This window comes from Ochotona princeps, chromosome 5 (genome assembly GCF_030435755.1).
Source record: "Ochotona princeps isolate mOchPri1 chromosome 5, mOchPri1.hap1, whole genome shotgun sequence".
In the NCBI taxonomy this organism is placed as follows: Eukaryota; Metazoa; Chordata; class Mammalia; order Lagomorpha; family Ochotonidae; genus Ochotona; species Ochotona princeps.
The window spans coordinates 39,910,261-39,932,146 of NC_080836.1; the positions used below are offsets into that span (position 1 = coordinate 39,910,261).

Here is a 21,886-nt window from a genome sequence, read left to right on the forward strand (position 1 = left end):
GGAAAGGATCGTCATCCTTCACACTGTAAGGATGCACAAATTACAAAGAATCACACCTGGAAAGCGAGGGACTCTAAAAATAAGAGCCAGTTATAACACATGGATCTTTCTTAGCTGCTGATTTGAATACTCTTTAATAAGAATTTTTTGAGGGACTAGAATCGTGGTGCAACAGGTCAAACCCCTTCTTTGGACGCCCACATCCCATGGCACAGTGCCTATTACCAGTCTCAGCTCCTCTGCTTCCCACCCAGCTTCCTGGTAGTGTATATGCTGGGAGGGGGCAGGTGATGACTCAGGGGCTTGGGCCTCTGCCACGCACACAGGAGCCTTGGATTGAGTTCTGGGCTCTCAGCTCAGCCTGGCCCAATCCTGGCTGTGGCAAGCACTTGAGAAGTGAGCAAACACGTGAAAAAAAGGATCTTTCACTATTTCCCTGCCTTTCAAATAAAAATTTTTAAAAATACAGGAAAAGAAAAAAATGAGACTTAGAGAATTTTTATTTATTTGTTTATTGCAAAGTCAGATACACAGAGAAGAGGAGAGACAGAGAGGGAGATCTTACGTCTGATGGTTCACTACCCAAGCATCCACGACAGCCAGAGCTAAGCCAATCTGAAGTCAGGAGCCAAGAGCCTCTTCCAGGTCTCCCATGTGGGTGCAGGGTCTCAAGGCTTTGGGCCATCTTTGACTGCTTGCCCAGGCCACAAGCAGGGAGCTGGATGGGAAGCTGGGCTGCCAGGATAAGAACTGGCGCCCATATGGGAGCCCAGCACGTGCAAGGTGAAGACTTTAGCCGCTAGGCTACCACACTGGGCACCGAGACTTAAAGATTTTTAACACTGATAATATACTTTTAATTATGAAAAATGAATAAATACACATGCAGTGATATCTCCAAAACTTTAGAGATACATGCAGAATATTTATGGGTGAGATATAATGTCTAAACCTCTCTTCAATGCAAAATGGTACAGAGGGATGTTTGTGGGTGGGAGAATAGAGGAAATAATGATCAAAAGTTGATCATTATTGGAGCTGGATGATATCAATAAAAATGTATTACAGCAGGGCCCAGCACAGTAGTTTAATGGCTAAAGTCTTTGCTTTGTATGTGCTGGAATCCCATATGGGCACCACAGTTCTAACCCTGCTAGTCACGCTTCCCGTCCAGCTCCCTGCTTATGGCCTGGGGAAGCAGTTGAGGATGGCCCAAACCCTTGGGTCCCTGCACCTGCGTGTGAGACCCAAAAGGAGCCTCTGGCTCCTGGTTTCAGATCAGCTTAGCTCCAGCCAATGCAGCCACTTGGGGAATGAACCAGCAGATTGAAGATCTTCCTCTTGGTGTATCTTTCTCTCTGTAAATCTAACTTTCCAATAAAAATAAATAAATCTTTAAAAAATTTATTATACCATTCAATCTAATTTCACATGCATCCACAGATTCCCAAAGTAAGGTGTTTTTATTTAAACAAGAACTAATAGACGGACTATTGAATGGGACAAGAATAGCCATTCCTACTAAGTGAAGAAACAAATATAGCAATAATTTAAAAGATCTCTTTTATACTTAGTAAGATGAGAATGAACAATTACAGGATTGTGACAGATATTGTCCTTTTCTCAGCCTATATTTACTCTTTGGCTTCAGGGTCAGTCTCAGCCTTTGGAAGATGGATCAGTCAATGTCGATTTCAGCAAATCTTTTGACATCCCTCAAAATGTTCATGATCAATGACAAATTGATTACATAGATGACTATCACACTAATCAGCTATTAGCATATCAATAACACAAATCGGGCATGCAGCTAAGCATTTCAGATGAAGCAATCATCTCTTTGCATGCCTTTAATGCTGACATTCTATCATTCAGTTTAAATATACTTAAATTTAATCCTGCCAGAAAAAAGGGCTGTACTAACAATGAGTATTAATTATATTGCTTTTGGATGTACAAAACAAGCATTTTAAATTAGTAAAATAAGCAGGAAGCACATGAATATTTAATGCAAATATCAAGAATGTGTTATGTAACATTGGAAAGAATCATCTTTTTGAGAAAACAAAATAAGACTAACATGGATGATAACTTTTACTCTAGATAGTGTAGAATGGTAGAGTAGCATTCATAACATTAAAAAATTAAACTTTAAGGGCCATTGTCAAGTCACTGCTTAATCTGGTATCCAATCCATCTCCCTGCTAATGTTCCTGGGAAGGCAACAGAAAATGGGCCAAGTGCTTAAGACCTTGCACCCATATGGGAGATATGGACTCCTGGTTTTGTTGGTGAGTAAACAAGCAGATGGAAAATTGATCTCTCTCTCTCTGTCACACACACACACACACACACACACACATATATACGATATAAGAGACATACATACCTTGAATGAGCAAATGGAAAATCATGCTCTCTCTCTAGCTCCTTCATCCTAACCCGCACCCCCAGAAACTCTGCCTTCCTAATAAATAAGTAAATCTTTTAAAGTAAACTTTCAGCATATTTAATTTTAACTTCTAATTATTTAATTCCATGTAAGCTGTAAATCTTATAAGAAAAATCATATTTGGGAACTGCTCATGTATTACAAAAATAAATTGAAAACAAAATGTCAACTTGCTACCTTTAAATGAGAAGGGAAATGTTCAAAAATCATGTACAGCAACATTCCCAATACATCTTGCTTAATCTAGACACAACAAAAAAAAAATGAAAATTCTATGAAGAAAAAGTGTTAGAAAATTATGAAATATCCAGGACAGATTGTTATCACTAACCAAAGTTCAAAACAATACGAACATGTTTTAAAAGATCAATTTTTGGGCCCGGCGGCGTGGCCTAGTGGCCAAAGTCTTCGCCTTGAATGCCCCGGGATCCCATATGGGCGCCGGTTCTAATCCCGGCAGCTCCACTTTCCATCCAGCTCTCTGCTTGTGGCCTGGGAAAGCAGTCGAGGACGGCCCAATGCATTGGGACCCTGCACTGTATGGGAGACCCTGAAGAGGTTCCTGGTTCCCGGTTTCAGATCGGCGCAGCACCGGCCGTTGCGGCTCACTTGGGGAGTGAATCATCAGACGGAAGATCTTCCTCTCTGTCTCTCCTCCTCTCTGTATATCTGACTGTAATAAAATAAATAAATCTTTAAAAAAAAGATTAATTCTTTTATCTTATGATTCTGTGAAGACTAAAAAAAATGAAACAAAAAGCTTGTCAAAATGATTGCTACAGACTGTGAGTCAGTTTAATAAAGAAAAAATTCTTTGAGATTTTTCAAGCTATGAAGCTATGAATCCATGGTGCAAAGTTATTTTAGAAACTGTTACTGTAAAGCTTCTTATTGAATCATATTTCTTTATGAAACCAAAGCTTAGGGATGTGACTGAAAATGCCAATCAGGGTCAGTGTTGTGGTACAGTGGGTTAAATCCTTCCCTTGCCAGCTTGAATCACTACCGTCCCATATCATGCTGCCACTTCAAGTCCCTGGTGCTCTACTTCCTATCTTGGTCTCAGCTGATGCACCCAGAAATGCAGGAGAAAATGGCTCAAACACCTGGACCCCTGAAACACATGAACGATCAGGACAAGTTCCTAGCTCCTGACTTCAGCCTCGCCCTCCGTCATTACAGTTAATTCACGAAGTAAACCAGCAGAGGAAGTTCTGACTCTCATTCTCCTTTGCTCTGCTTTTCAAATGCATCCTTTAAAATGAAGTAAAATGCCAGTTAAAACTCACAAATCTATAAAACAAGGACCAGAGATGCAAAGAAGTAGTTGACAAGGTTAAGAAATTATTTTTCCCCTGTCTATTGTTCAAATTTTGAAACCACAATAACAATTAAGATTATTAAATGCTTATTATCTGAATAGGAAATCTGTCATAACAAAGAAATGTTCTCTAATACTCCACCATTCTACCCTTCCATATTCAACCAAAAAGTTGTATGTGGGGCTCGGCGGCGTGGCCTAGTGGCTAAGGTCCTCGCCTTGATCCCATGTGGCCGCTGGTTCTAATCCCGGCAGCTCCACTTCCTCTCTCTCCTCCTCTCAGTGTATCTGACTTTGTAATAAAAATAAAATAAATCTTTAAAAAAAAAGGAATGATTTTTAAAAAAAATTGTATGTGCTATTTTAGTACATCTCAGATGAAAGGATGAATATATATGTATAATATTTATACACCTATATATGAGTATATGATATATAAAATAGATACACATACGTAATACATGTGCATATATTTTAATATGACGAAGGTTTTAAGGTTATGTTTGTGGCAGTGTCTTTATTAAAGTAATACTTTAGGAAAGAAATTCGGAAATAAGTCTCAAAAACATTAAAAAAAAAAACTAGACTTTCAGTCCAGATAGCCAAATCATGAGATTTTACCTGTGGAGGCTAGGAATTCTAAAACATAAAAAGTCTCTATCCACAAAGGTGTTCTCAGTAACATGACTTCCAACATGACACAAGCGAAACCTTGCACCCTGACGAGAAGATTGATCATGCATCTTCTATCTGCAGTGACTGGCACTCTGGTTTTTGCTTAATTACTTCTTACTGAGCTTCAGATTCTATCTTACTTTCTCAGAAAGGGTTTTCCTAACTACATAGTCAGGACCAAGCCTTGGCAGCATGTTTTGTTTTGATTGTACTTTATACCAAATATAACTTTATTCTGGGCTTATCTGATAAACAGTGACTCCCTACCCTTCCCCAGGATGGTACTTAATCAAAGTTGGGGTTGAATTTTGAAATTGTATTTTCAAGGCAAAGAGTGGGCATATAACACTTATTGCTTGGAACAATTAGTATATAGTAAGTATTATAAGGGTTATATAGAAAAACATTAAGGTAAAAAGTATACAGGCTATTATATCTTGATTATCATGCAAGAATATATGAATTAAGTGCTTGTATTTATATAGGCATGCAAGCATATTTGATGTACATATAATATGTCAGAACAGAAATCAGATAAATGAAAATAGTTATGATAGTTATATAAATTCCCTTCTTGTATAAATTTCTTCAAATTCCTCAACAAATTATTTACAAGTGGCATCTGGATCAAACAAATAAAATCCCAAGTTTTGAACAGTCACCTTAGTTTGAAAAAATATGATCTAGAGAATAATTTTGCCAGAATAAGATACCAAATGTTCCCCCAGAATCGTGAGTTACATTTTTGCAACAACTATTAATGAACAGCTATGCAAACATGAGACAGAAAATGAAAATTTCAAACACAAATAAAAACTTTGCTTAACACATTATTTGAACAAACCAGTTGTTTAATGTAACCAAGCAATGACAACGCAGCTGTTAAGAAACACTATTGTTTGCACAAGGGAAATACATTTCATGAGTAATCCTAAACTATACTTGGCCCTACATTAATGTTCTGAATTATTTTCAATAATCTCCTGTTGAATCTAGCACTGGTTCACCTTGTTTCCAGATGGGACAAATATATAAGAGCGAAAAGGGGAACTATAGAAAGCAGAGCACCTCAGAGCAGCTGAGCATAACGGTGCCAAAGGAGCATAAGTCACATACGTCGTTCACATATTGCATTTGCTAGCAATTTTTATTATTCAGGTTGGATGTTGCTGAAAGCTAATGAAATGGCCTTCTTTCCAAAAATAAACTTGAATTCAGACCTCAAGGCATTGTTAGTAACATTAATTGAGAAATTCATATAAAATAACAGGGTCCAAGGCCTATGTTAGCTGCTGTTTACTGTACTACTTGAGAGACTGTAAAACCTATTTAGAATGCTATTTTCACATTTGCAATGTAAATATCATTATGCATCCTAGGAATCAATTTCCCTTAACTACACACACACACACACACACACACACACACCCCTCCTCACCTTTAGCTCTGATGACGCAGAAGCTAACTTCTGTGCTTCAGTTAAAGCATGCAGTTGTTGATAATCCACTGGTTTGTACTTTTTACTTTTTATCCCATTTTTCACACGAAATACCAGATTATCTGCTGTTCATAAAAACCACAAAAATGACAAATAATGGTTTCGGGAAATCAAATTATAGGTAGGCTAAAATGTTAACTTCATGTTACTGTTAAGTATTTTAAATGCAAATTCAAGAAATAATACAGTACATTTCCCATAATATATTTGAAGCTCTATTTCTAGAAACTCTTGGAATTTGGTCATTACATTTTGTAAAAAACTGTATTTTTATAAGGGCATTGAGGGCATATTTCCATGTAAATTAGTATATTATGAATTTTTAAAAAGTGTGATGCCAAGATACAAAGTATGACCACTGTTAAACCATTTTTTCAGGCTTAAAGCAGGAATGGGCTTGTGGTATATCAAGTTAAGCCACCACCTGCCGTGCTGGCATCCCACATGGCCTCTAGTTCAAAATTCGATGCTCCATTCCCAATCTACCTCCTTGTTAATGCACCATGGAAAACTAGCAGAGAATAATTGCTCTTGGTCTCTCTGCAATTCTAGCTTTCAAATAAATAAATAATGAATCAGTTAGAAATAGAAAATACCTGATCTAGCATTTCTCTGAGTTGTCAAGAATGGCCTGTCTCTCATATTCACGTTTTCCATATCTGTCAGAGAAACAATAACAATTACAGTTTTACAAGGCTATTTTGAAAGTGTTTTTAAAGATGCGATCATTGAAGTATTTTTAAAAGTGAGGCATGGGCATGGGGATTGGGTATCCGACACCATTCTGTGTGCCTGCAGTCCATACCACAGTGCATGAATTCCAGGCCCATTTTGCTCCCACTTCCAGCTTCCTGAAAATGTATATACCAGGTGGTAGCAGGTGATAGCTAAGGTAAATAGGTCCTTGTTATCCATAAGAGCAGCTCAGATTGAGTTTCTGGATCACAGCTTTGGTCTGGCTCAGGCATGACTATTGTAGGAGTGAAGTTGACTATTGCATGCCTTTGGGGAGTAAGCAACTAGAAGCAATACCCTTCTCTGCCTATCTCTGACTCTTTGCCTTTCAAATAAGTCTACCAAAACAACCGTCCTAAGTGAAGCACAGGTCTGGATAGGGCTGGAAACATTAACTTTATTCTCTTAGAATTTGTTCCTTCTCCCACAATTCTCCCTTCACTAGTGTTTTTCTTCTGAGCTGCACATTTTGATCACTATTTCCAATCTTTTCCCTTTAAGACCCTTTTCTGGATTATCCCATCTGTAAAGTATGGTGATTAAAAGGTTATGCATATTCTATCTTGAGTTATTGAAAGAGAGGGGAACACATGTGTTTAAGAATAACACCCTAACACATCTGCCTTTGAAGAAGGACTCAGGTCCACCTGTGGGAGTACAGTCTAAAACAGCCTTGAACTGTCACCTCCTTCAAATGTGGACTGAGCTATGGAGAAGAGCCTCATGATACCTTCCCTGGGGCAGCCATACCTAACAGCTAAGTAAGGCAGGAGTATAAGGCAATTTGGGTCCAATGTAAGTCACAGACAGACAATATTTGCAATAGACCCTACTTCAGATTTGCATAGAATTTGTTGGATCTGCTTTTAAATTGATTCTTCATTTTCCCAATTCTACTTCTTCCTGATTCCTTTCATGGATGTGGAACCCCAATAAACATCTTGCATTCCTAAGTCTACTTCAGTATCTGCTTCCTTATAGCCCAAGTTGTGATAGATGCAACTGAGATCATTTAGGAGCACCTTTAGGGTAAAAGGACCAGTCAAGTGGTTCATCCAAGAAATACTGTCCATATTTGCTAAGGTTGTGTTCTGTATCCATTGTGCCTAGAAACCTTTGCAGTAACTAAACCTTTCTAAATGCAGGAAGAAAGAAAAGACACCAATGACTTCCAAAATGCTGCCCAAGTTACCATGACAAAAGATTGCACCTTTTTAGCTTGTTGGTTGGAGTTGTGGGAGGTGAGTTGGTTGAGATGTCTGTAATCTGGACTGTAATTCAGATTGTTAATTGTCAGTCCTCTTGAATAAGCACACAAACAAAACTAATTTTTCATCACAAGCAGATTGGACATGGTCTCCCTGTCAGTGCTGTCTCATTCCTCCTTAAAATGGGTTATTTATAAGCGGCTGATTTGTTTCAAGCATTTTCCCCATAAACTTCATAAACCTTAATGATTGCTATATTCCAGCCCAAGCATCATGATAAATGTGACATTTTGCTTCAAAGGTAGCAAAAATCATACTTTTCTTTTCAAACTGATATCTTCTTAGGTCTTCAAACTATATCCTGCTTAGATATACTTATAGTATATAGATATGTTATAGTTATAGATATGTTATAGTAAGTTAGCACAAGTCTATTTGGCTGAAAAATATTTTGAGATCTATGCATAAGTTATCATAATACACATTTTCCATGAATATTTAACACCGCACATACTGCTTGAGGAACTCAATCAAAAGTGGGTATTTGACACTAGATGTCTCATGACAAACTCACAAGAACCACAAAAGCAATCTCTAAGCCCATACTATAGTGTCCCTCTCCCTAATATAATATTTCAGCTTCTTTTAGTTTGCTTACTGACATACCCAGCAAGTAAGAGTATCATACTCAAATGCCATCAACAACCTCAGTTAAATGATAAAGTTAACACAGGGCAAGACCACAGGAAGTGGCAGAAAACTGAACTGCATCCTATACCCAAAGACACCAAACACTACTTTTTTCTAACACAGGTACAAGCCACAAAAAGCAGCTATATCTGGCAAGTGCCTTGCACTGCATCAATGCATAGTGGAAAAGCTAAGGAAAGTGGGAGTATATGGAAGAAGAAAAACATAAAGAGAGTCTCACTAATTTAGAGCCATGAGAACTGCATTGATCCCACCTAATAATCCATTCATCTCTTAAAAGTCCCACCACCTCTCAAGGCCATTGCATTGGCAATTAAATTTCAACATGAGTTTTCAAGGGAAAGATTCATAACTTACCAAATGTGTCTCACCATGTTTACACATCTCAAATTTTAGTTAAATTTATAAGAATATTACACTTGGAGCAAGCACTGTAACACAACAGGTTAAGCCTCCACCTGCAGTGCTAGAATCCCATATCAAATTGCCAGTCAGATCCCCAGCCACTGAGTTCTTGATCTAGTTCTCTGCCAACATGCCTGGGAAATCAATGGGAAATGGATGGACCAAGCTCTTAGACTCCATCACTGATGTGGAGGTCTGGATGGAGTTCTAAGCTTCTGACTTCAGCCTGGCCCAACTGTGACTGTTATGGCTATTTTGGGGTGTGAATCAGCAGATAGAAGTCTTCTCTTTGTATCTTCCATCTACTCCCTTCAAATAAATCTCTCAAGAAAAAGAGAACATTATACTGGAATAACAAGGTATCTCAAAAAAGTTTATGATAAACTGTAATTAAAGGAACGCTCCGGAACATTCTGATAATCAAAGTTTCAATGCAAACAAATCTGTCTTCATGAAGTTGAAACCTACTTTGGTTCCAACAACACACATACATCTTGGCTCACATACCTTAATCCTTATACATAAATTATAAATACTACTCATCTTCCAAAAATGTCGAAGGTCTCTTAATTAAGGGACTATTAAGCTGAGGTGTTACAAAATGAGTTAAATTATAGTTTTTCTATAATAGAACATTGATTTCACATAATGTGATCTGAAAATTCATTAATAATTGGCTTAAACCCATTTCTCATTTTGGCAATTGAAGTGATTGAGGCTTAGGGATAAATGACAAAAATCACATGCCTAATCATTTGCAAGAAAACATCAGATTCAAACCTTCATAATTCAAAAACATCTGAAAATAAAGGCTTTTTCACTGCTGACATGCTGAAATCACTTCATGGCAAGGTTCATCTCAACTGTTGTTGATCCTATCTGATGGGAACTTTGGACACATTTGCTAAAAAATATTAATGTGTAGAGTTGCAGAGTACTGACCCAAGCCCCACAGGGCATATAAGAAATATGTCTGACCCATAATTCTAAAAATCAGGAAAAATGAAAAATGTGACTGCAAGCACACATTTCAGATTGTATGCTGAGAAACTGTACTACAGGAAATACTTTGATTCCAAAAGAAGTATTTGTCATCTAGGTCATTTCAACTTTATGCTTACTAGTGAGAAATTGAAAGTGGCTACTTTACCCTACAGTCAAAATTACTTTTGCTAAGTAACTGCTCCTTTAACAGACTCTTCCTGTTTAAGATTTATTTATTTTAATTTGAAAGTCAGATATACAGAGGAGGAGAGAGAGAGGAAGATCTTCCATCTGTTGATGACAAGCATCAAGTGACTGCAACGGCTGGAGCTAACCTGATCTGAAGCCAGGAGCCAAGAGCTTCTTCTAGGTCTCCAATGCAGGTGCAGAGTCCCAAGGCTTTGGGCTGTCCTCGACTGCTTTCCCAGAACATAGGCAAGGAGCTGGATGGGAAGGAGGGCCCCTGGGATTAGAACCAGTGTCCATATGGGATTCTGGCATGTGGAAGGTGAGAACTTTAGCCACTAGGTATCATGCCAGGCCCAACAGAACTTTTTTTCCCCCTCATGAGCAGTGTAATGGAGACTAGAATATTAGGAAATGAAAAAGTGCAGCAGTAGTCATCTGACTCCCAATGAAACTGTTCAATATAGGTTGACAATTTGATACTAGATTTTCTTCCATAGCCTAGACCATTATAACACTCATTAACATGGTGCAGGACAAGTGGTGACAGCCAAGTGCAGCTAAAGCCAGGTGTCTTCAGCAATAATGTCCTTTTTCACTGTAAAGAGACACTTGCAAGAAAACACGTATCAGACCACTGAGCCCAATGCCAGATGTCCCTTCAGAATGCAATTGTTGTTTCTCTAGCAAAATCTTTCGGAAGCTGTATTCAACAGCTAGTGAAAATGAATGAATCTCCAGTCTGTGGGTGTGTATCCTGAAGCACTTATGGAGCATGACAGAATTCTTCATGTTAAATAATTTAAGAGCACTCAGTATTGGAAATTACTCCATGTTCATGTGATGTGACATATTAAGAATTACTAGAGTGTTCTCAGTAAGTTTAGGTAGTGAATTTTCAATTATTGAAAATATTTTTAATCATATATTTTCATGAGAAATTTCTCAGCATATAGGAAAAACACTTTGCTATATAGTGTAATAAGGATAGCTTTCCAGTGGCTAGAGGGTTGAAAAAAATTAACATAAAGCTAATTTATACAGATTTTTTAAAGTAACTAAATATTTATTAAAATAAAAAACAAAAATAACCATGACCAAAGTCTTTACAAAGCACATGAAAAACCAAGACTTCTCTAAGGATGAGAAAAAAAGAGGTAATTAACTTACATAATAAGGCAGTGTGTCCCTTGCTAAGTTCGTATTCTTTTTTTTTTTTTTAAATGAAGAGCTCTTTTACCCATTTTCCAGTTTCTCACAATGGTATGTCATTTTTTTTTTTAAGATTTATTTTTATTACAAAGTCAGATATACAGAGAGGAGGAGAGACAGAGAGGAAGATCTTCCATCTGATGATTCACTCCCCAAGTGAGCCGCAACAGGCCGGTGCTGCGCCAATCTGAAGCCAGGAACCTGGAACCTCTTCCAGGTCTCCCATGCGGGTGCAGTATCCCAATGCATTGGGCCGTCCTCGACTGCTTTCCCAGGCCACAAGCAGGGAGCTGGATGGGAAGTGGAGCTGCCAGGATTAGAACCGGCGCCCATATGGGATCCCGGGGCTTTCAAGGCGAGGACTTTAGCCTCTAGGCCACGCTGCCGGGCCCAAGTTCATATTCTTTTAAAAAGACCACTTTTAGTGCTCTGGGGAAGAAAAAGTGAGTTTACCAGACTTAAGATTGTTATCTCTAAGCTGATTGATACTATAGGTATGTGGACTAGTTAAATTACCAAGGAGAGTGAATTTTCTGTGATATGGATTATGCCAGTCAAATGTTAGAACAACAATAAAATAAAAAACAAACAAAACATTGGATATGGTATCAAACTACAATCATCTTCCTATGGAAGATTCCTTGGCATCTTAAGTGTTAGTCAAATACTATGGGGCCCTTATGATAGCCTAGTGGCTAAATCTTTGCCTTGCAACTGCCAGGATCCCATATAGGAACCAGTTCATATCCCGACTGCTTCACTTCCCATCCAGGTCCTGCTTGTGACCTGGGAAGGCAGTAGAGGACAGCCCAAAGCCTTGGGACACTGCATCCTCATGGGAGACCCAGATGAAGCTCCTGGCTCCTGGCTTTGGATCAGCTTAGCTCTGGCCATTGCGGCCACTTGGGGAATGAATCAACAGATGCAAGATCTTTGTTTCTCCTTCCTTCTGTAAATCTGACTTACCAATAAAAATAACAAATCTTTTAAGTATATATTATGGCCAAAGACTTGCTTCAACTGTATTTTCTAGCACCCAGAGCTCTTTAAATTCTGACACACAAAGATGTATATTACTTCCATTACAAAACATTATGCACATAGTTAGCATATGATAAAAATCATTGTCCTGGAAAAACTAGTGGAAACAAAGCATGGGTGGAGAAATTTAGAAAAACTAAAGTGTTACATAATAAACCACCTCCCAATCCCACCTCACCACCACCACCACCACTCCCCACCCACCCCCACAGTAGATATCCTATGTGGGAGCTTGTTCAAATCCTGGCTGCTGGGCTGCTGTACTTTGATCCAGCTCCCTACCAATATAGCTGGACAAGCAGTGGAAGATGGTCCAAATCTTTGGCCCCACTCTCCACATGTAACAATAGACCCAGGGTAAGCATCTGCCTTCGGCCTGGACATTGAGGCCATGTAGAGAGAAAATCAGCTGATGGAAGATATCGCTCTCTTTCTCTCCGTTAGTTTCTCCTCTCTATATAACTCTAATCAGTTTATTCACTTGAAAATCAATCTTAAAAGCTATAAATGCTTGTTAAGTAAAAGAAAACTTGAACAGAAGGGATGCAATTTAATTCTGCACACCCAATGTATCATTGGGCAAATTCTGGAGAGTTAGGTTGTAGTTACTGTTGGTTTACTCTATTTGCTGGAACATAATTTCTAAATGCTTAGCTTTCTTATAAGAAGTAAACAAACATTTTTTAAAGGACTACACTGAGATAGTAGTTACTGCACTAGATGTTGAGAGATGCTGCCACAGAAGCTGGAGACACAGTGATTAAGGTACCTCTTTGGATGCCTGTACTCCATGTTGGAGTGGCTGGATTTGAATCCCAGTTCCACTCTCCACTCCAGCTTCCTGCTGATGCATAGCCCAAGAGACAGCTGTGATAACTCTACTGTTTTCATCAATGCCATCCATGTGGGAGAGCTACTTTGAGTTCCTAGCTCCTGGCTGTGACCTGTCATAGCCACAACGACTGCAGGCATTTAGGCAATGAACCAGTGGGGATAAATACCTTTGTGTCTCTATCTCTTTGAAAAAAAAAAAGAAAATCACATTTCATGACAGGATATATTAAAGTACAGATGTCAAATGTCATAGAATTTTTAAATGCTTACTTTGAAATATAAAGTGCTTTTAAATGCTGTGCAGAAAACAAAGAAATATGATAAACTTTTTCCACAAACAAAAATGTTGGTAAAAATAATGTCAAATTTACAGAAATGATGTGACAAATTTAAAATCTCCAAACCTACTTAGTCAAATACTCTGCTGTATTTAGCCCTAATGGTTATTTTCATGGTAGATATTTGAATCCTTTCAAATATCTCATATGCAATTGCATAATTTTCATACAAATGAATGACTATATATGTATACACAATTCTTAAATGCTTGTCATTTAATAACATAACTTATTCATCTTTCCATAATACTCTATTTGTGCATCCATGTGTTTTTATCTACATATCTTTAATGGGTGCAAAATGGCATACGTTCATAAATACACATGTATTTTCACATGTATATGCACACACATGAGGATACTTAAAAACATTTGTGGAAGAACACAAGTAAAAGGTAAAGTTCATTTTCCATGAACTTTGTGAAGTGCTCTTGTATTCATTTTCATTAATTTAACCAACACAAGAAAGAAAATCTAAAAAAAAAAATTCTTCCCCTTTACATCAACATGTCAATAATCAAAGGAAACCCATAAAATTGCTGCATTTTTCCTAAGTCATAGAAATTGTTTATGAAGCAAATTGCACCCACAGTCAGCCTTTATGACAGTCCTCTCTTATCCTGTCTACAGCAGCTCAAATAAGACAGTCTAAACCAACATTATTCAGAATGTTTTAAATACAGATGTACTTATCCAGTTGCTTCAGCAGACTGGGGAGCAGATGCAGGTAGAAAGAGTTAACCAAGGCAAAAGATCTAGAAAGATCCAGTCTGGAGACTTCGGATTTGCAGAGAATGGAGTTGCCTCCGTAAGTCTCTCAGGCCCTTACCTCTACATCCTCACACTTACTTCAAATGCTCAGGAAGTGCCAGAGAAACTGTACAAGTATATATACCAGGTTTACAATGGGTAGGGGAAACGGAAATAGATGCATCCACACTGCTAGTCTCAAAAATCCTCATCAAAAGTCATAAAAGGGAGTTTTGAGGTTTGGCAAATCAACTTGAGAAACTAAGTAATTATTTATAAAGAAACACAATTTTCTAATTTTCCACTCCTATGCAAGACCTTTAAGGGAATCTCCATTTTGCAGAGATTCATCCTTTGACCTCAAAATTTGATTTGCCATTTTAGACAGTGTTAAATTTAAGATCAATTGTGAGAACCAACTTTCCTATCTGATATACCTGGATTAAAGGAAAAGGCTTACCTGCTTCTTTAGGGCCCCTTTCATGCTTATTTCTCAATCAGCAGTGGAGATTTGTATAATTCACCATATGACTCTTTCGTATGGGTTTTTCAGTGCTATTTTTGTTTTCTTCTCACCCTAGTTAGCATCACACAAATGCTTGAATGAATGACGGTTCTAAAACTCAAGGAATGCTTTTAAAAATTCAAGGAAAAGGAAATTTCTAAATAAAATTATTTTGGTACAAAAAAATGAATTCCATTTATACAAAGGTCATCAAAAACTTCATCGAAGATGTGTATTTTACAAAGGCTATACACCAATTTCAAGATACTCTTCACCCAAACAAGCTCATCTTTTAATTTCTTGTTTTCTATAAACATTTTTAATTATTTTTATACTTCTTAGAACTTCCTGATATACCAAATAACATCCAGGATAAGATTCAAACACTGCAACACTAACAAGGACTCCCTCTTATAAGCATGCCCTTTGTTAGCCATAACTCTATGTATACTCTTTACTTAAGTGCTACCAAAGCATTTGTATATCCCTAAATATATTGTGCTTGTGAAAACCTGAACACTGACATTAACAAATTGTCCAAATCTTAATCATCATGACTTATAAGCATGTTATATTACATGTAATTGGAAAAAGGTTGCAGAAGAAAAAGTTTAAGCAGCATATCAGCTGACCTTATATAGAGAGATTACCTGGTTTATCTTGGTGGAGTCAATCTAATCCCAAACATCCTTATGACAAGGGAACCAGGAAGGTCATAGTTAGAGAAGGAGACATGATGCTTAAGTACAGATCAGAAAAGAGAAAGCCTTGACGACCACAGCTTATGTTTATAGTTCTGCTGATGGAAGAAGAGGCCATAACCCAAGGACTGCAGATAAATTTCAGATGCTGGGGAAAAGGAGAAAAGAAACAGATTCTCTCCTGGAGATTCCAGAAGCAAACAGCCCTATCAACACCTTGACTTTAGCCCAGGGAGGCCTCTTTTGAATATTGCCTGTAGAATTATAAGACAATAAAAGTGTGTTAAGCCAATAGATCTGTGGTAAGTTGTCATTACCAGTAGGAAACAGGCACAATGGTCGTTCAAAAGTCCCATCTTTGAACACTCACTTTTATCTGACCAATCCTTGCCTTTATAGCCAGTGTCTACTTATTCTACAGTCCTTCCTACTTCATTGTGCTACTAGATTCTTTTAATCTAGAGAGAGATCATTTTCTCCTCCCTTTTGCTATTATTGAATCTTGTGATATCTTTAGTGTTGCACATATTTGTGTGTGGATTTCTTCCAATGTTTACTGAATATATACCATATGCTGGATTCATGATGATAAATTTTATTCAGACCTCTGCAGAATCCTTCCTTGGTCATGCCTCTCTATCACTATTCCTTCAACTTTTGCAGCACATTTTACTATGTGGTATTTAATTATGTAGTTACTAATTTGCTTATCACTCCTTTAGGACGCATGCTCTATGAAAGCCAAGTCTATAATTGATCTTATATTTCCAGAGTGCCTGAGACAGTGTTAAGCCTAGATCAGATACTCAGGCCATATTTATGGAAAAAGCACCATGTGATTACATCAAAATCATGATCCTGATCCTAAACATGTTGGTTTTAGAAGCAAACACATGTTTTTCACCTCTTCCTTCTTGGGTTTTCAATATAGGATCACCTTCTGAGATGAAAATAATTATGCAAAACAAAGTCTACATCAAAATGGGAAGTCCGTTGGGGTTTGTGTGAAGGAAACAAAAAGAAGCTGACTCAACCTTGTTAAGTTGCAGTATTATGAATTCATGTGAAAGGAGTTGACAGGTGCTCCTTGTGGAGTTATTCAGCTGCCAGTCATTGCACCCAGTCCACAAGAAGAAACCTGTACCATGTCTGTATTTATTAGCAATGTAAGGATATTTAAGTTATCTTGCTTTTCTAAGAGCTTAAGCGCAAAAAAGGGATTCTTCGTATAGTGTCAACAGATCTTTTGGTCTTAGGTCCAATATACATTACCAAAAGCAAGTCTCACAACATAATATATAACCCATAAATAACAATACAGAAACATACATAAACACAAAACAAAACTACGAATTTATCCCTCTCTCCTTTTACATGTTTGCTAATTTTTTTATCTGAGAGAAAAAGTTAGATAGAGAGAGCTTCCACTGATTCACTCCTCATGGTCACAATGGTTGGGGCTGAGCCAGACCAAATCCAGAAGTCAGGAACTCCCTCCAGTTCTCTCATGTGGGTGGTAGGAGTTCAAACACTTGGGCCCTCCTTGGCTGCTTTCCCAGATGCATTAGCAAGGAGCTGGATAGGAAGTGGAAGAGTCAGGAAACTCCAACTCGAGTTCATATGGGAAGCTGGCATTGCAGGCAGTGGCTTAACATGCCATACCACAATGCTGGCTCCTTCCTCCTCTCTTTGTCGCTGTAATTCTTTCTCCAGGAAAAGGTCTAAATAACACACATTGTATAGCAAAGTGAAAAGGACCCTACAATTAAGAGGCCCATGCTAATGAAGACTTTGGATTGGTGTATAATGAAATCTTTGTATTTCATAATGATAATACATACAAGTTCACATATTCATATAATCAAAAATAATAAACAGCGATCTCTGCTGTGACATAGTGAGCCACCACCTATAACATCAGCATCTCCTACGGGGAACCCACCCATTCATGCTGCAACTACTCCACTCCCAACTCAGCTCCCTGTGAAAGTCTTGGGAAAAGCAGCTGTTCAAGTGCTTGGTCCCAGCCACCAACATGGAAGACCTGGCTAAAGCTGCTGGCTCTTGGTTCCAGCCTGGCTCTACCCTGGGTGCTATGGTCATTTGAGGAATGAACTAGTGGAGTAAATATCTCTCTCTCTCTCTCTCTGTCTCTCTCTCTCTCTCTCACACACACACACATTCTTTCTCTTTCCTTTCCTTCTTTCTCTGTAAATCTGGATTTCAAATAAATGAAAAAAATCTTTTTAAAAAACTAACAAATATTATTGAAAATATATTATTTCTGGGCCTGGCAGCGTGGCCTAGTGGCTAAAGTCCTCGCCTTGAAAGCCCCGGGATCCCATATGGGCGCCGGTTCTAATCCCGGCAGCTCCACTTCCCATCCAGCTCCCTGCTTGTGGCCTGGGAAAGCAGTCGAGGACGGCCCAAAGCCTTGGGACACTGCACCTGCGTGGGAGACCCGGAGGAGGTTCCTGGTTCCCGGCTTTGGATTGGCGCAGCACCGGCCTGTTGCGGCTCACTTGGGGAGTGAATCATCGGACGGAAGATCTTCCTCTCTGTTTCTCCTCCTCTCTGTATATCTGCCTTTCAAATAAAATAAATAAAATCTTAAAAAAAAGAAAATATATTATTTCTGACTACTGTTTTGTAGAAATACAGCATGACGTTAGAGTTTGTAGGATTGTCTATTGTATTCTGCTGGTGACAGCCCTGGAGGCTGAACACCCATCACACCCACCTCTGAACCTGCTTGGCTCAGAATGCTTCCCAGAGCCTCTTGAACTTACTAAGTCACAACAACCCCATGAATCCAAGCTTGATTGTTTGATTAACTTCATCTTATTTTTTTTAATAGTTACATAATTTTAATACCATTTCTTGTCCTTTATAGGAGAAAATTCTTCTGACACCTTTTTTTTTTTTTAACAAAATGATACAGAACTCAGTACTTTTTATTTTAATTAGTGGTCACAAATCCTTTTCTCCTTCTCTTGATTACAAGCTTGTTCATTAAAACTGTAAAGCCAAGGCCATAGCAAGGTTATAAAGTTCAACAACTAAATGGAATTTGTATATGCTGCTAACGAAATGTTCTCATCTGCAGCTTGAAGCTGTGACAGACAGAGCTAAGTGCTAATGGCTATTCTGTTTTTCCTGCCTGACAGATCCCAATTCTGTTTGAAGCTAAAATGCTAGCTTGCCTTTGGTACCCTTGAGGGCCTAAGCAACCATCTGATACCACTGAGATAAAAGCAGAAGTCTGCTGGGACATTTGGGCAAAGATTTGTCTTCCCATATAGGTGCTCCTCCCCACTGCCCTTGGCAGACCTTCTTCCTTTCTCCATGCTTGAAATGTGAATGCTAAATTACAAATGGCCTGGTCTGTGCCTGCCTTGTGAGTGTCAGTGTGAAAGATACATTCTAACTACTGCACAGAAGAATATAACAGAGAGCCTGTGAACTGATATGAAGAATCTGTTCTACTACCCCTGGACAACTTCCCTTTAGACCCCTCAGGAGAAAAATAAATCTTCACGCTTTTACAACTAGGTTCTATTCTTTTTAGCCAAACAAAATTCCCAACTTGTAAATATTGAGATAATGTGAGGCACCCAGGAGATTTTGATTCCTTTCCTTATAAAGCATTATAAAAATTGTTCTGGAAAAAAAATAGCCATTGATACAGGATAAAAGACTAGCAAGTATTACTGAATTGCTCATCAAATGTCACATGAGAAAATTACATCTAACAAAATTTCCTATTTTAAAGCTTGAATAGAATTGCATTGTAGTTTCAATATAGCTGAAAAGTATGAAAAAATATGTGTAGGCAGTTCTGCAAAAGGAATAGGAAAAATACGCAAGCATAACTATACTATTAGAACGTAACATGGAAAAAAAAAAGAATGTAACATGGAATAATCCATCTGGGGGTTTACAATACTCCAGAATAAATTAGTCTTTCTATAACATGTCAGTCAATTATGCAAAGAGCCATTTTCTTTTAAAATACTTTACAGAAAGGTTTTTTTCTTTTAATTTTAATATAAATTATCAACCCACCACTCTTCAAAATTGAGGACTACAAAACTCTATTAAACACGCCTGGCAGCGTGGCCTAGCGGCTAAAGTCCTCGCCTTGAACACACCGGGATCCCATATGGGCACCGGTTCTAATCCCGGCAGCTCCACTTCCCATCCAGCTCCCTGCTTGTGGCCTGGGAAAGCAGTAGAGGACGGCCCAAAGCCTTGGGATCCTGCACCCGCGTGGGAGACCAGGAGGAAGTTCCTGGCTCCTGGCTTCAGATCGGCATAGCACCACCGCTGTGCTCACTAGGGGAGTGAATCATCGGATGGAAGATCTTCCTCTCTATCTCCTCCTCTCTGTATATCTGACTTTCTAATAACAATAAATAAATCTTAAAAAAAACTCTATTAAACGACAGTACCTGGAAATTGTTGCCACTAATACATTCTCAATGAGTGAAACAATTATTAACAGGTAAGAAATATTAATGCATTTTGTTATGGGCAGTTAAATTTAAGAAGATATATAGGTTAAGAAGTGAAGACATTAAAAGGAAGATGGAAGAAGGAGTAAAACAATATGAGAAACAAGCTTTACTTCTTATTCACTTCCATACCTTCCATACCCCCGCCCCCGCCCAACTTTTAGTTCCCTCCATTTGGGGAAAAAAAAAAAAAAACACATCCTCCCTGCCAAAAAAGTCAAGTTTTCAGGTAAGATGAGCTACAGCGCAATGGTCAAGAGTGGTCCTGCAGAGGAGGCAGAGGAATTGTTTTGAAGCAACAAAGATAGGCCGTAACACAGGTCTAGCTTAAACAATCAGCAAGAGGAAGTGACTAACTCAGGATCCACAACTGTGTTCTAGCGGAGGAGAGGTCTGGTGGAATTGGACAGGGAGAGTGTTATGAAAAACATCAGTCTTGCTTCAGTTTTCGATTTTCATTTCAACTGAGCCCTTCACACAGGAGAAAGCAAGGGGAGAATTCTATGTTTCATCTTCTCCTTAAAAAGAAGATTTATGTTATATGAAAGTCCCTTCATGAAAAATTTCAATAAGGTCTTATAAAGCTTGGAAAACTGGGGAAAGAAATAAACTTCTAACCCTCACAGAGAGAAGGGAGAGTTCTCCTATCAACCTACTGAGAGCAAGGGTAAACAGGGATAGGTGAGAACAAATTATCACATAACACAGGACAAACAGTAACGATTTGGCTGCCAAAGATTTACAAGTGCCATCAAAATGCTTTGGTTTAAAATGTAATAGTCAATAACATATAAAATAGTCAGTAAAATATACTACTTCTTGTTAGTGGTGATCAAAGGCACACAAATCAAATTAGCAAAGTTCTAAATTATATATGTAAATGAACTAGGAAATAACAATAAATTAATGTACACATATGCATTGTTGGTGGCATTTATAAGTAATCTAGGACACTGTTTGGCAGAAAACTAAAATTCTTAATTTTTTTATCAAACCACTTGACCAATGACAACGTTAGTGATTTATACCAAAGAAAATGTGTGCAAACACCACCCTGATAAGAAAACAGAATTATTTACTAAGAGAAAAACTAGAAATTATTTTAAAATAATTTAAAAATTAATAGGGTAAACTTAATTATAGATATTCCATAAAACAAGAAGCTTTTAAAGAGTGCACCATAAAGGAATAAATCTGTTGAAATTACAATTAAATCAAAGTAACATGTCTTCAAAATTTAAGTGCCCCTCAGCTCTGGAGTAACATTGAGCTTTGATGGTAAACTGAAAACTTGAATTCTAACTCTACCACTGTAAACCATTTGTGGGACCATCAACAAATTACTAAATCTCAGAAAAGATTCAATTTTGTAAAAAGTATCCACTCCTCCAAATTGATCTATCCAATCTCAACTGAAATCCTAGAAAATCTGAGTACCTATCTGAAAATCAGCAGGTTGATTTTAAAATGTGTGTAGAAGTGCAAATGAGCAAGACTAGCCAAGGGTATCTGGATGAAGAAACCAAAGCTGCAGGATCTGCAGCTCCTTATAACAAAACCCATCGTGAAGCTGTAGTAATCAACACACTGTACTATTGGAGCAATAGAAAGACAGGCCAATGAACAGTATAAACAGGCAAGACCCGTGTGTGTGTGGGCGCATCTCTGTGTGTAAATGTAATCAGCTGATTTATACCAGCGGTGAGACATGCTGCTGTGCACGGAGCAAAGAACACTGTTCAACAAATGGTCCTGAGTTGGCTGGATATCCATATGAAAAAAGTAATTCCTGACCCCCTACCTCCAAGGATTCACA

The 21,886-nt window shown here is 38.1% G+C and overlaps 1 protein-coding gene across 4 annotated transcripts in view; it reads right to left on the bottom strand.

Moving 5' to 3' along the window:
- Positions 1–21,886, bottom strand: part of CCDC148 (coiled-coil domain containing 148) — a 248,390-nt gene that overhangs the window by 172,507 nt on the left and 53,997 nt on the right. For 2 of the 4 annotated variants that reach the window (XM_058664513.1, XM_058664511.1), the window contains exons 2-3: positions 6,543–6,605; positions 5,887–6,008 (exon numbers count right to left, since the gene is read on the bottom strand). In XM_058664513.1, coding sequence (XP_058520496.1) covers positions 5,887–6,008; positions 6,543–6,603 — 183 coding nt within the window. In that variant the 5' untranslated portion in view covers positions 6,604–6,605. Of the gene's footprint in view, positions 1–5,886; positions 6,012–6,542; positions 6,606–21,886 lie in introns of all 4 variants that reach the window. The other 2 variants (XM_058664512.1, XM_058664510.1) reach the window with 1 other exon arrangement.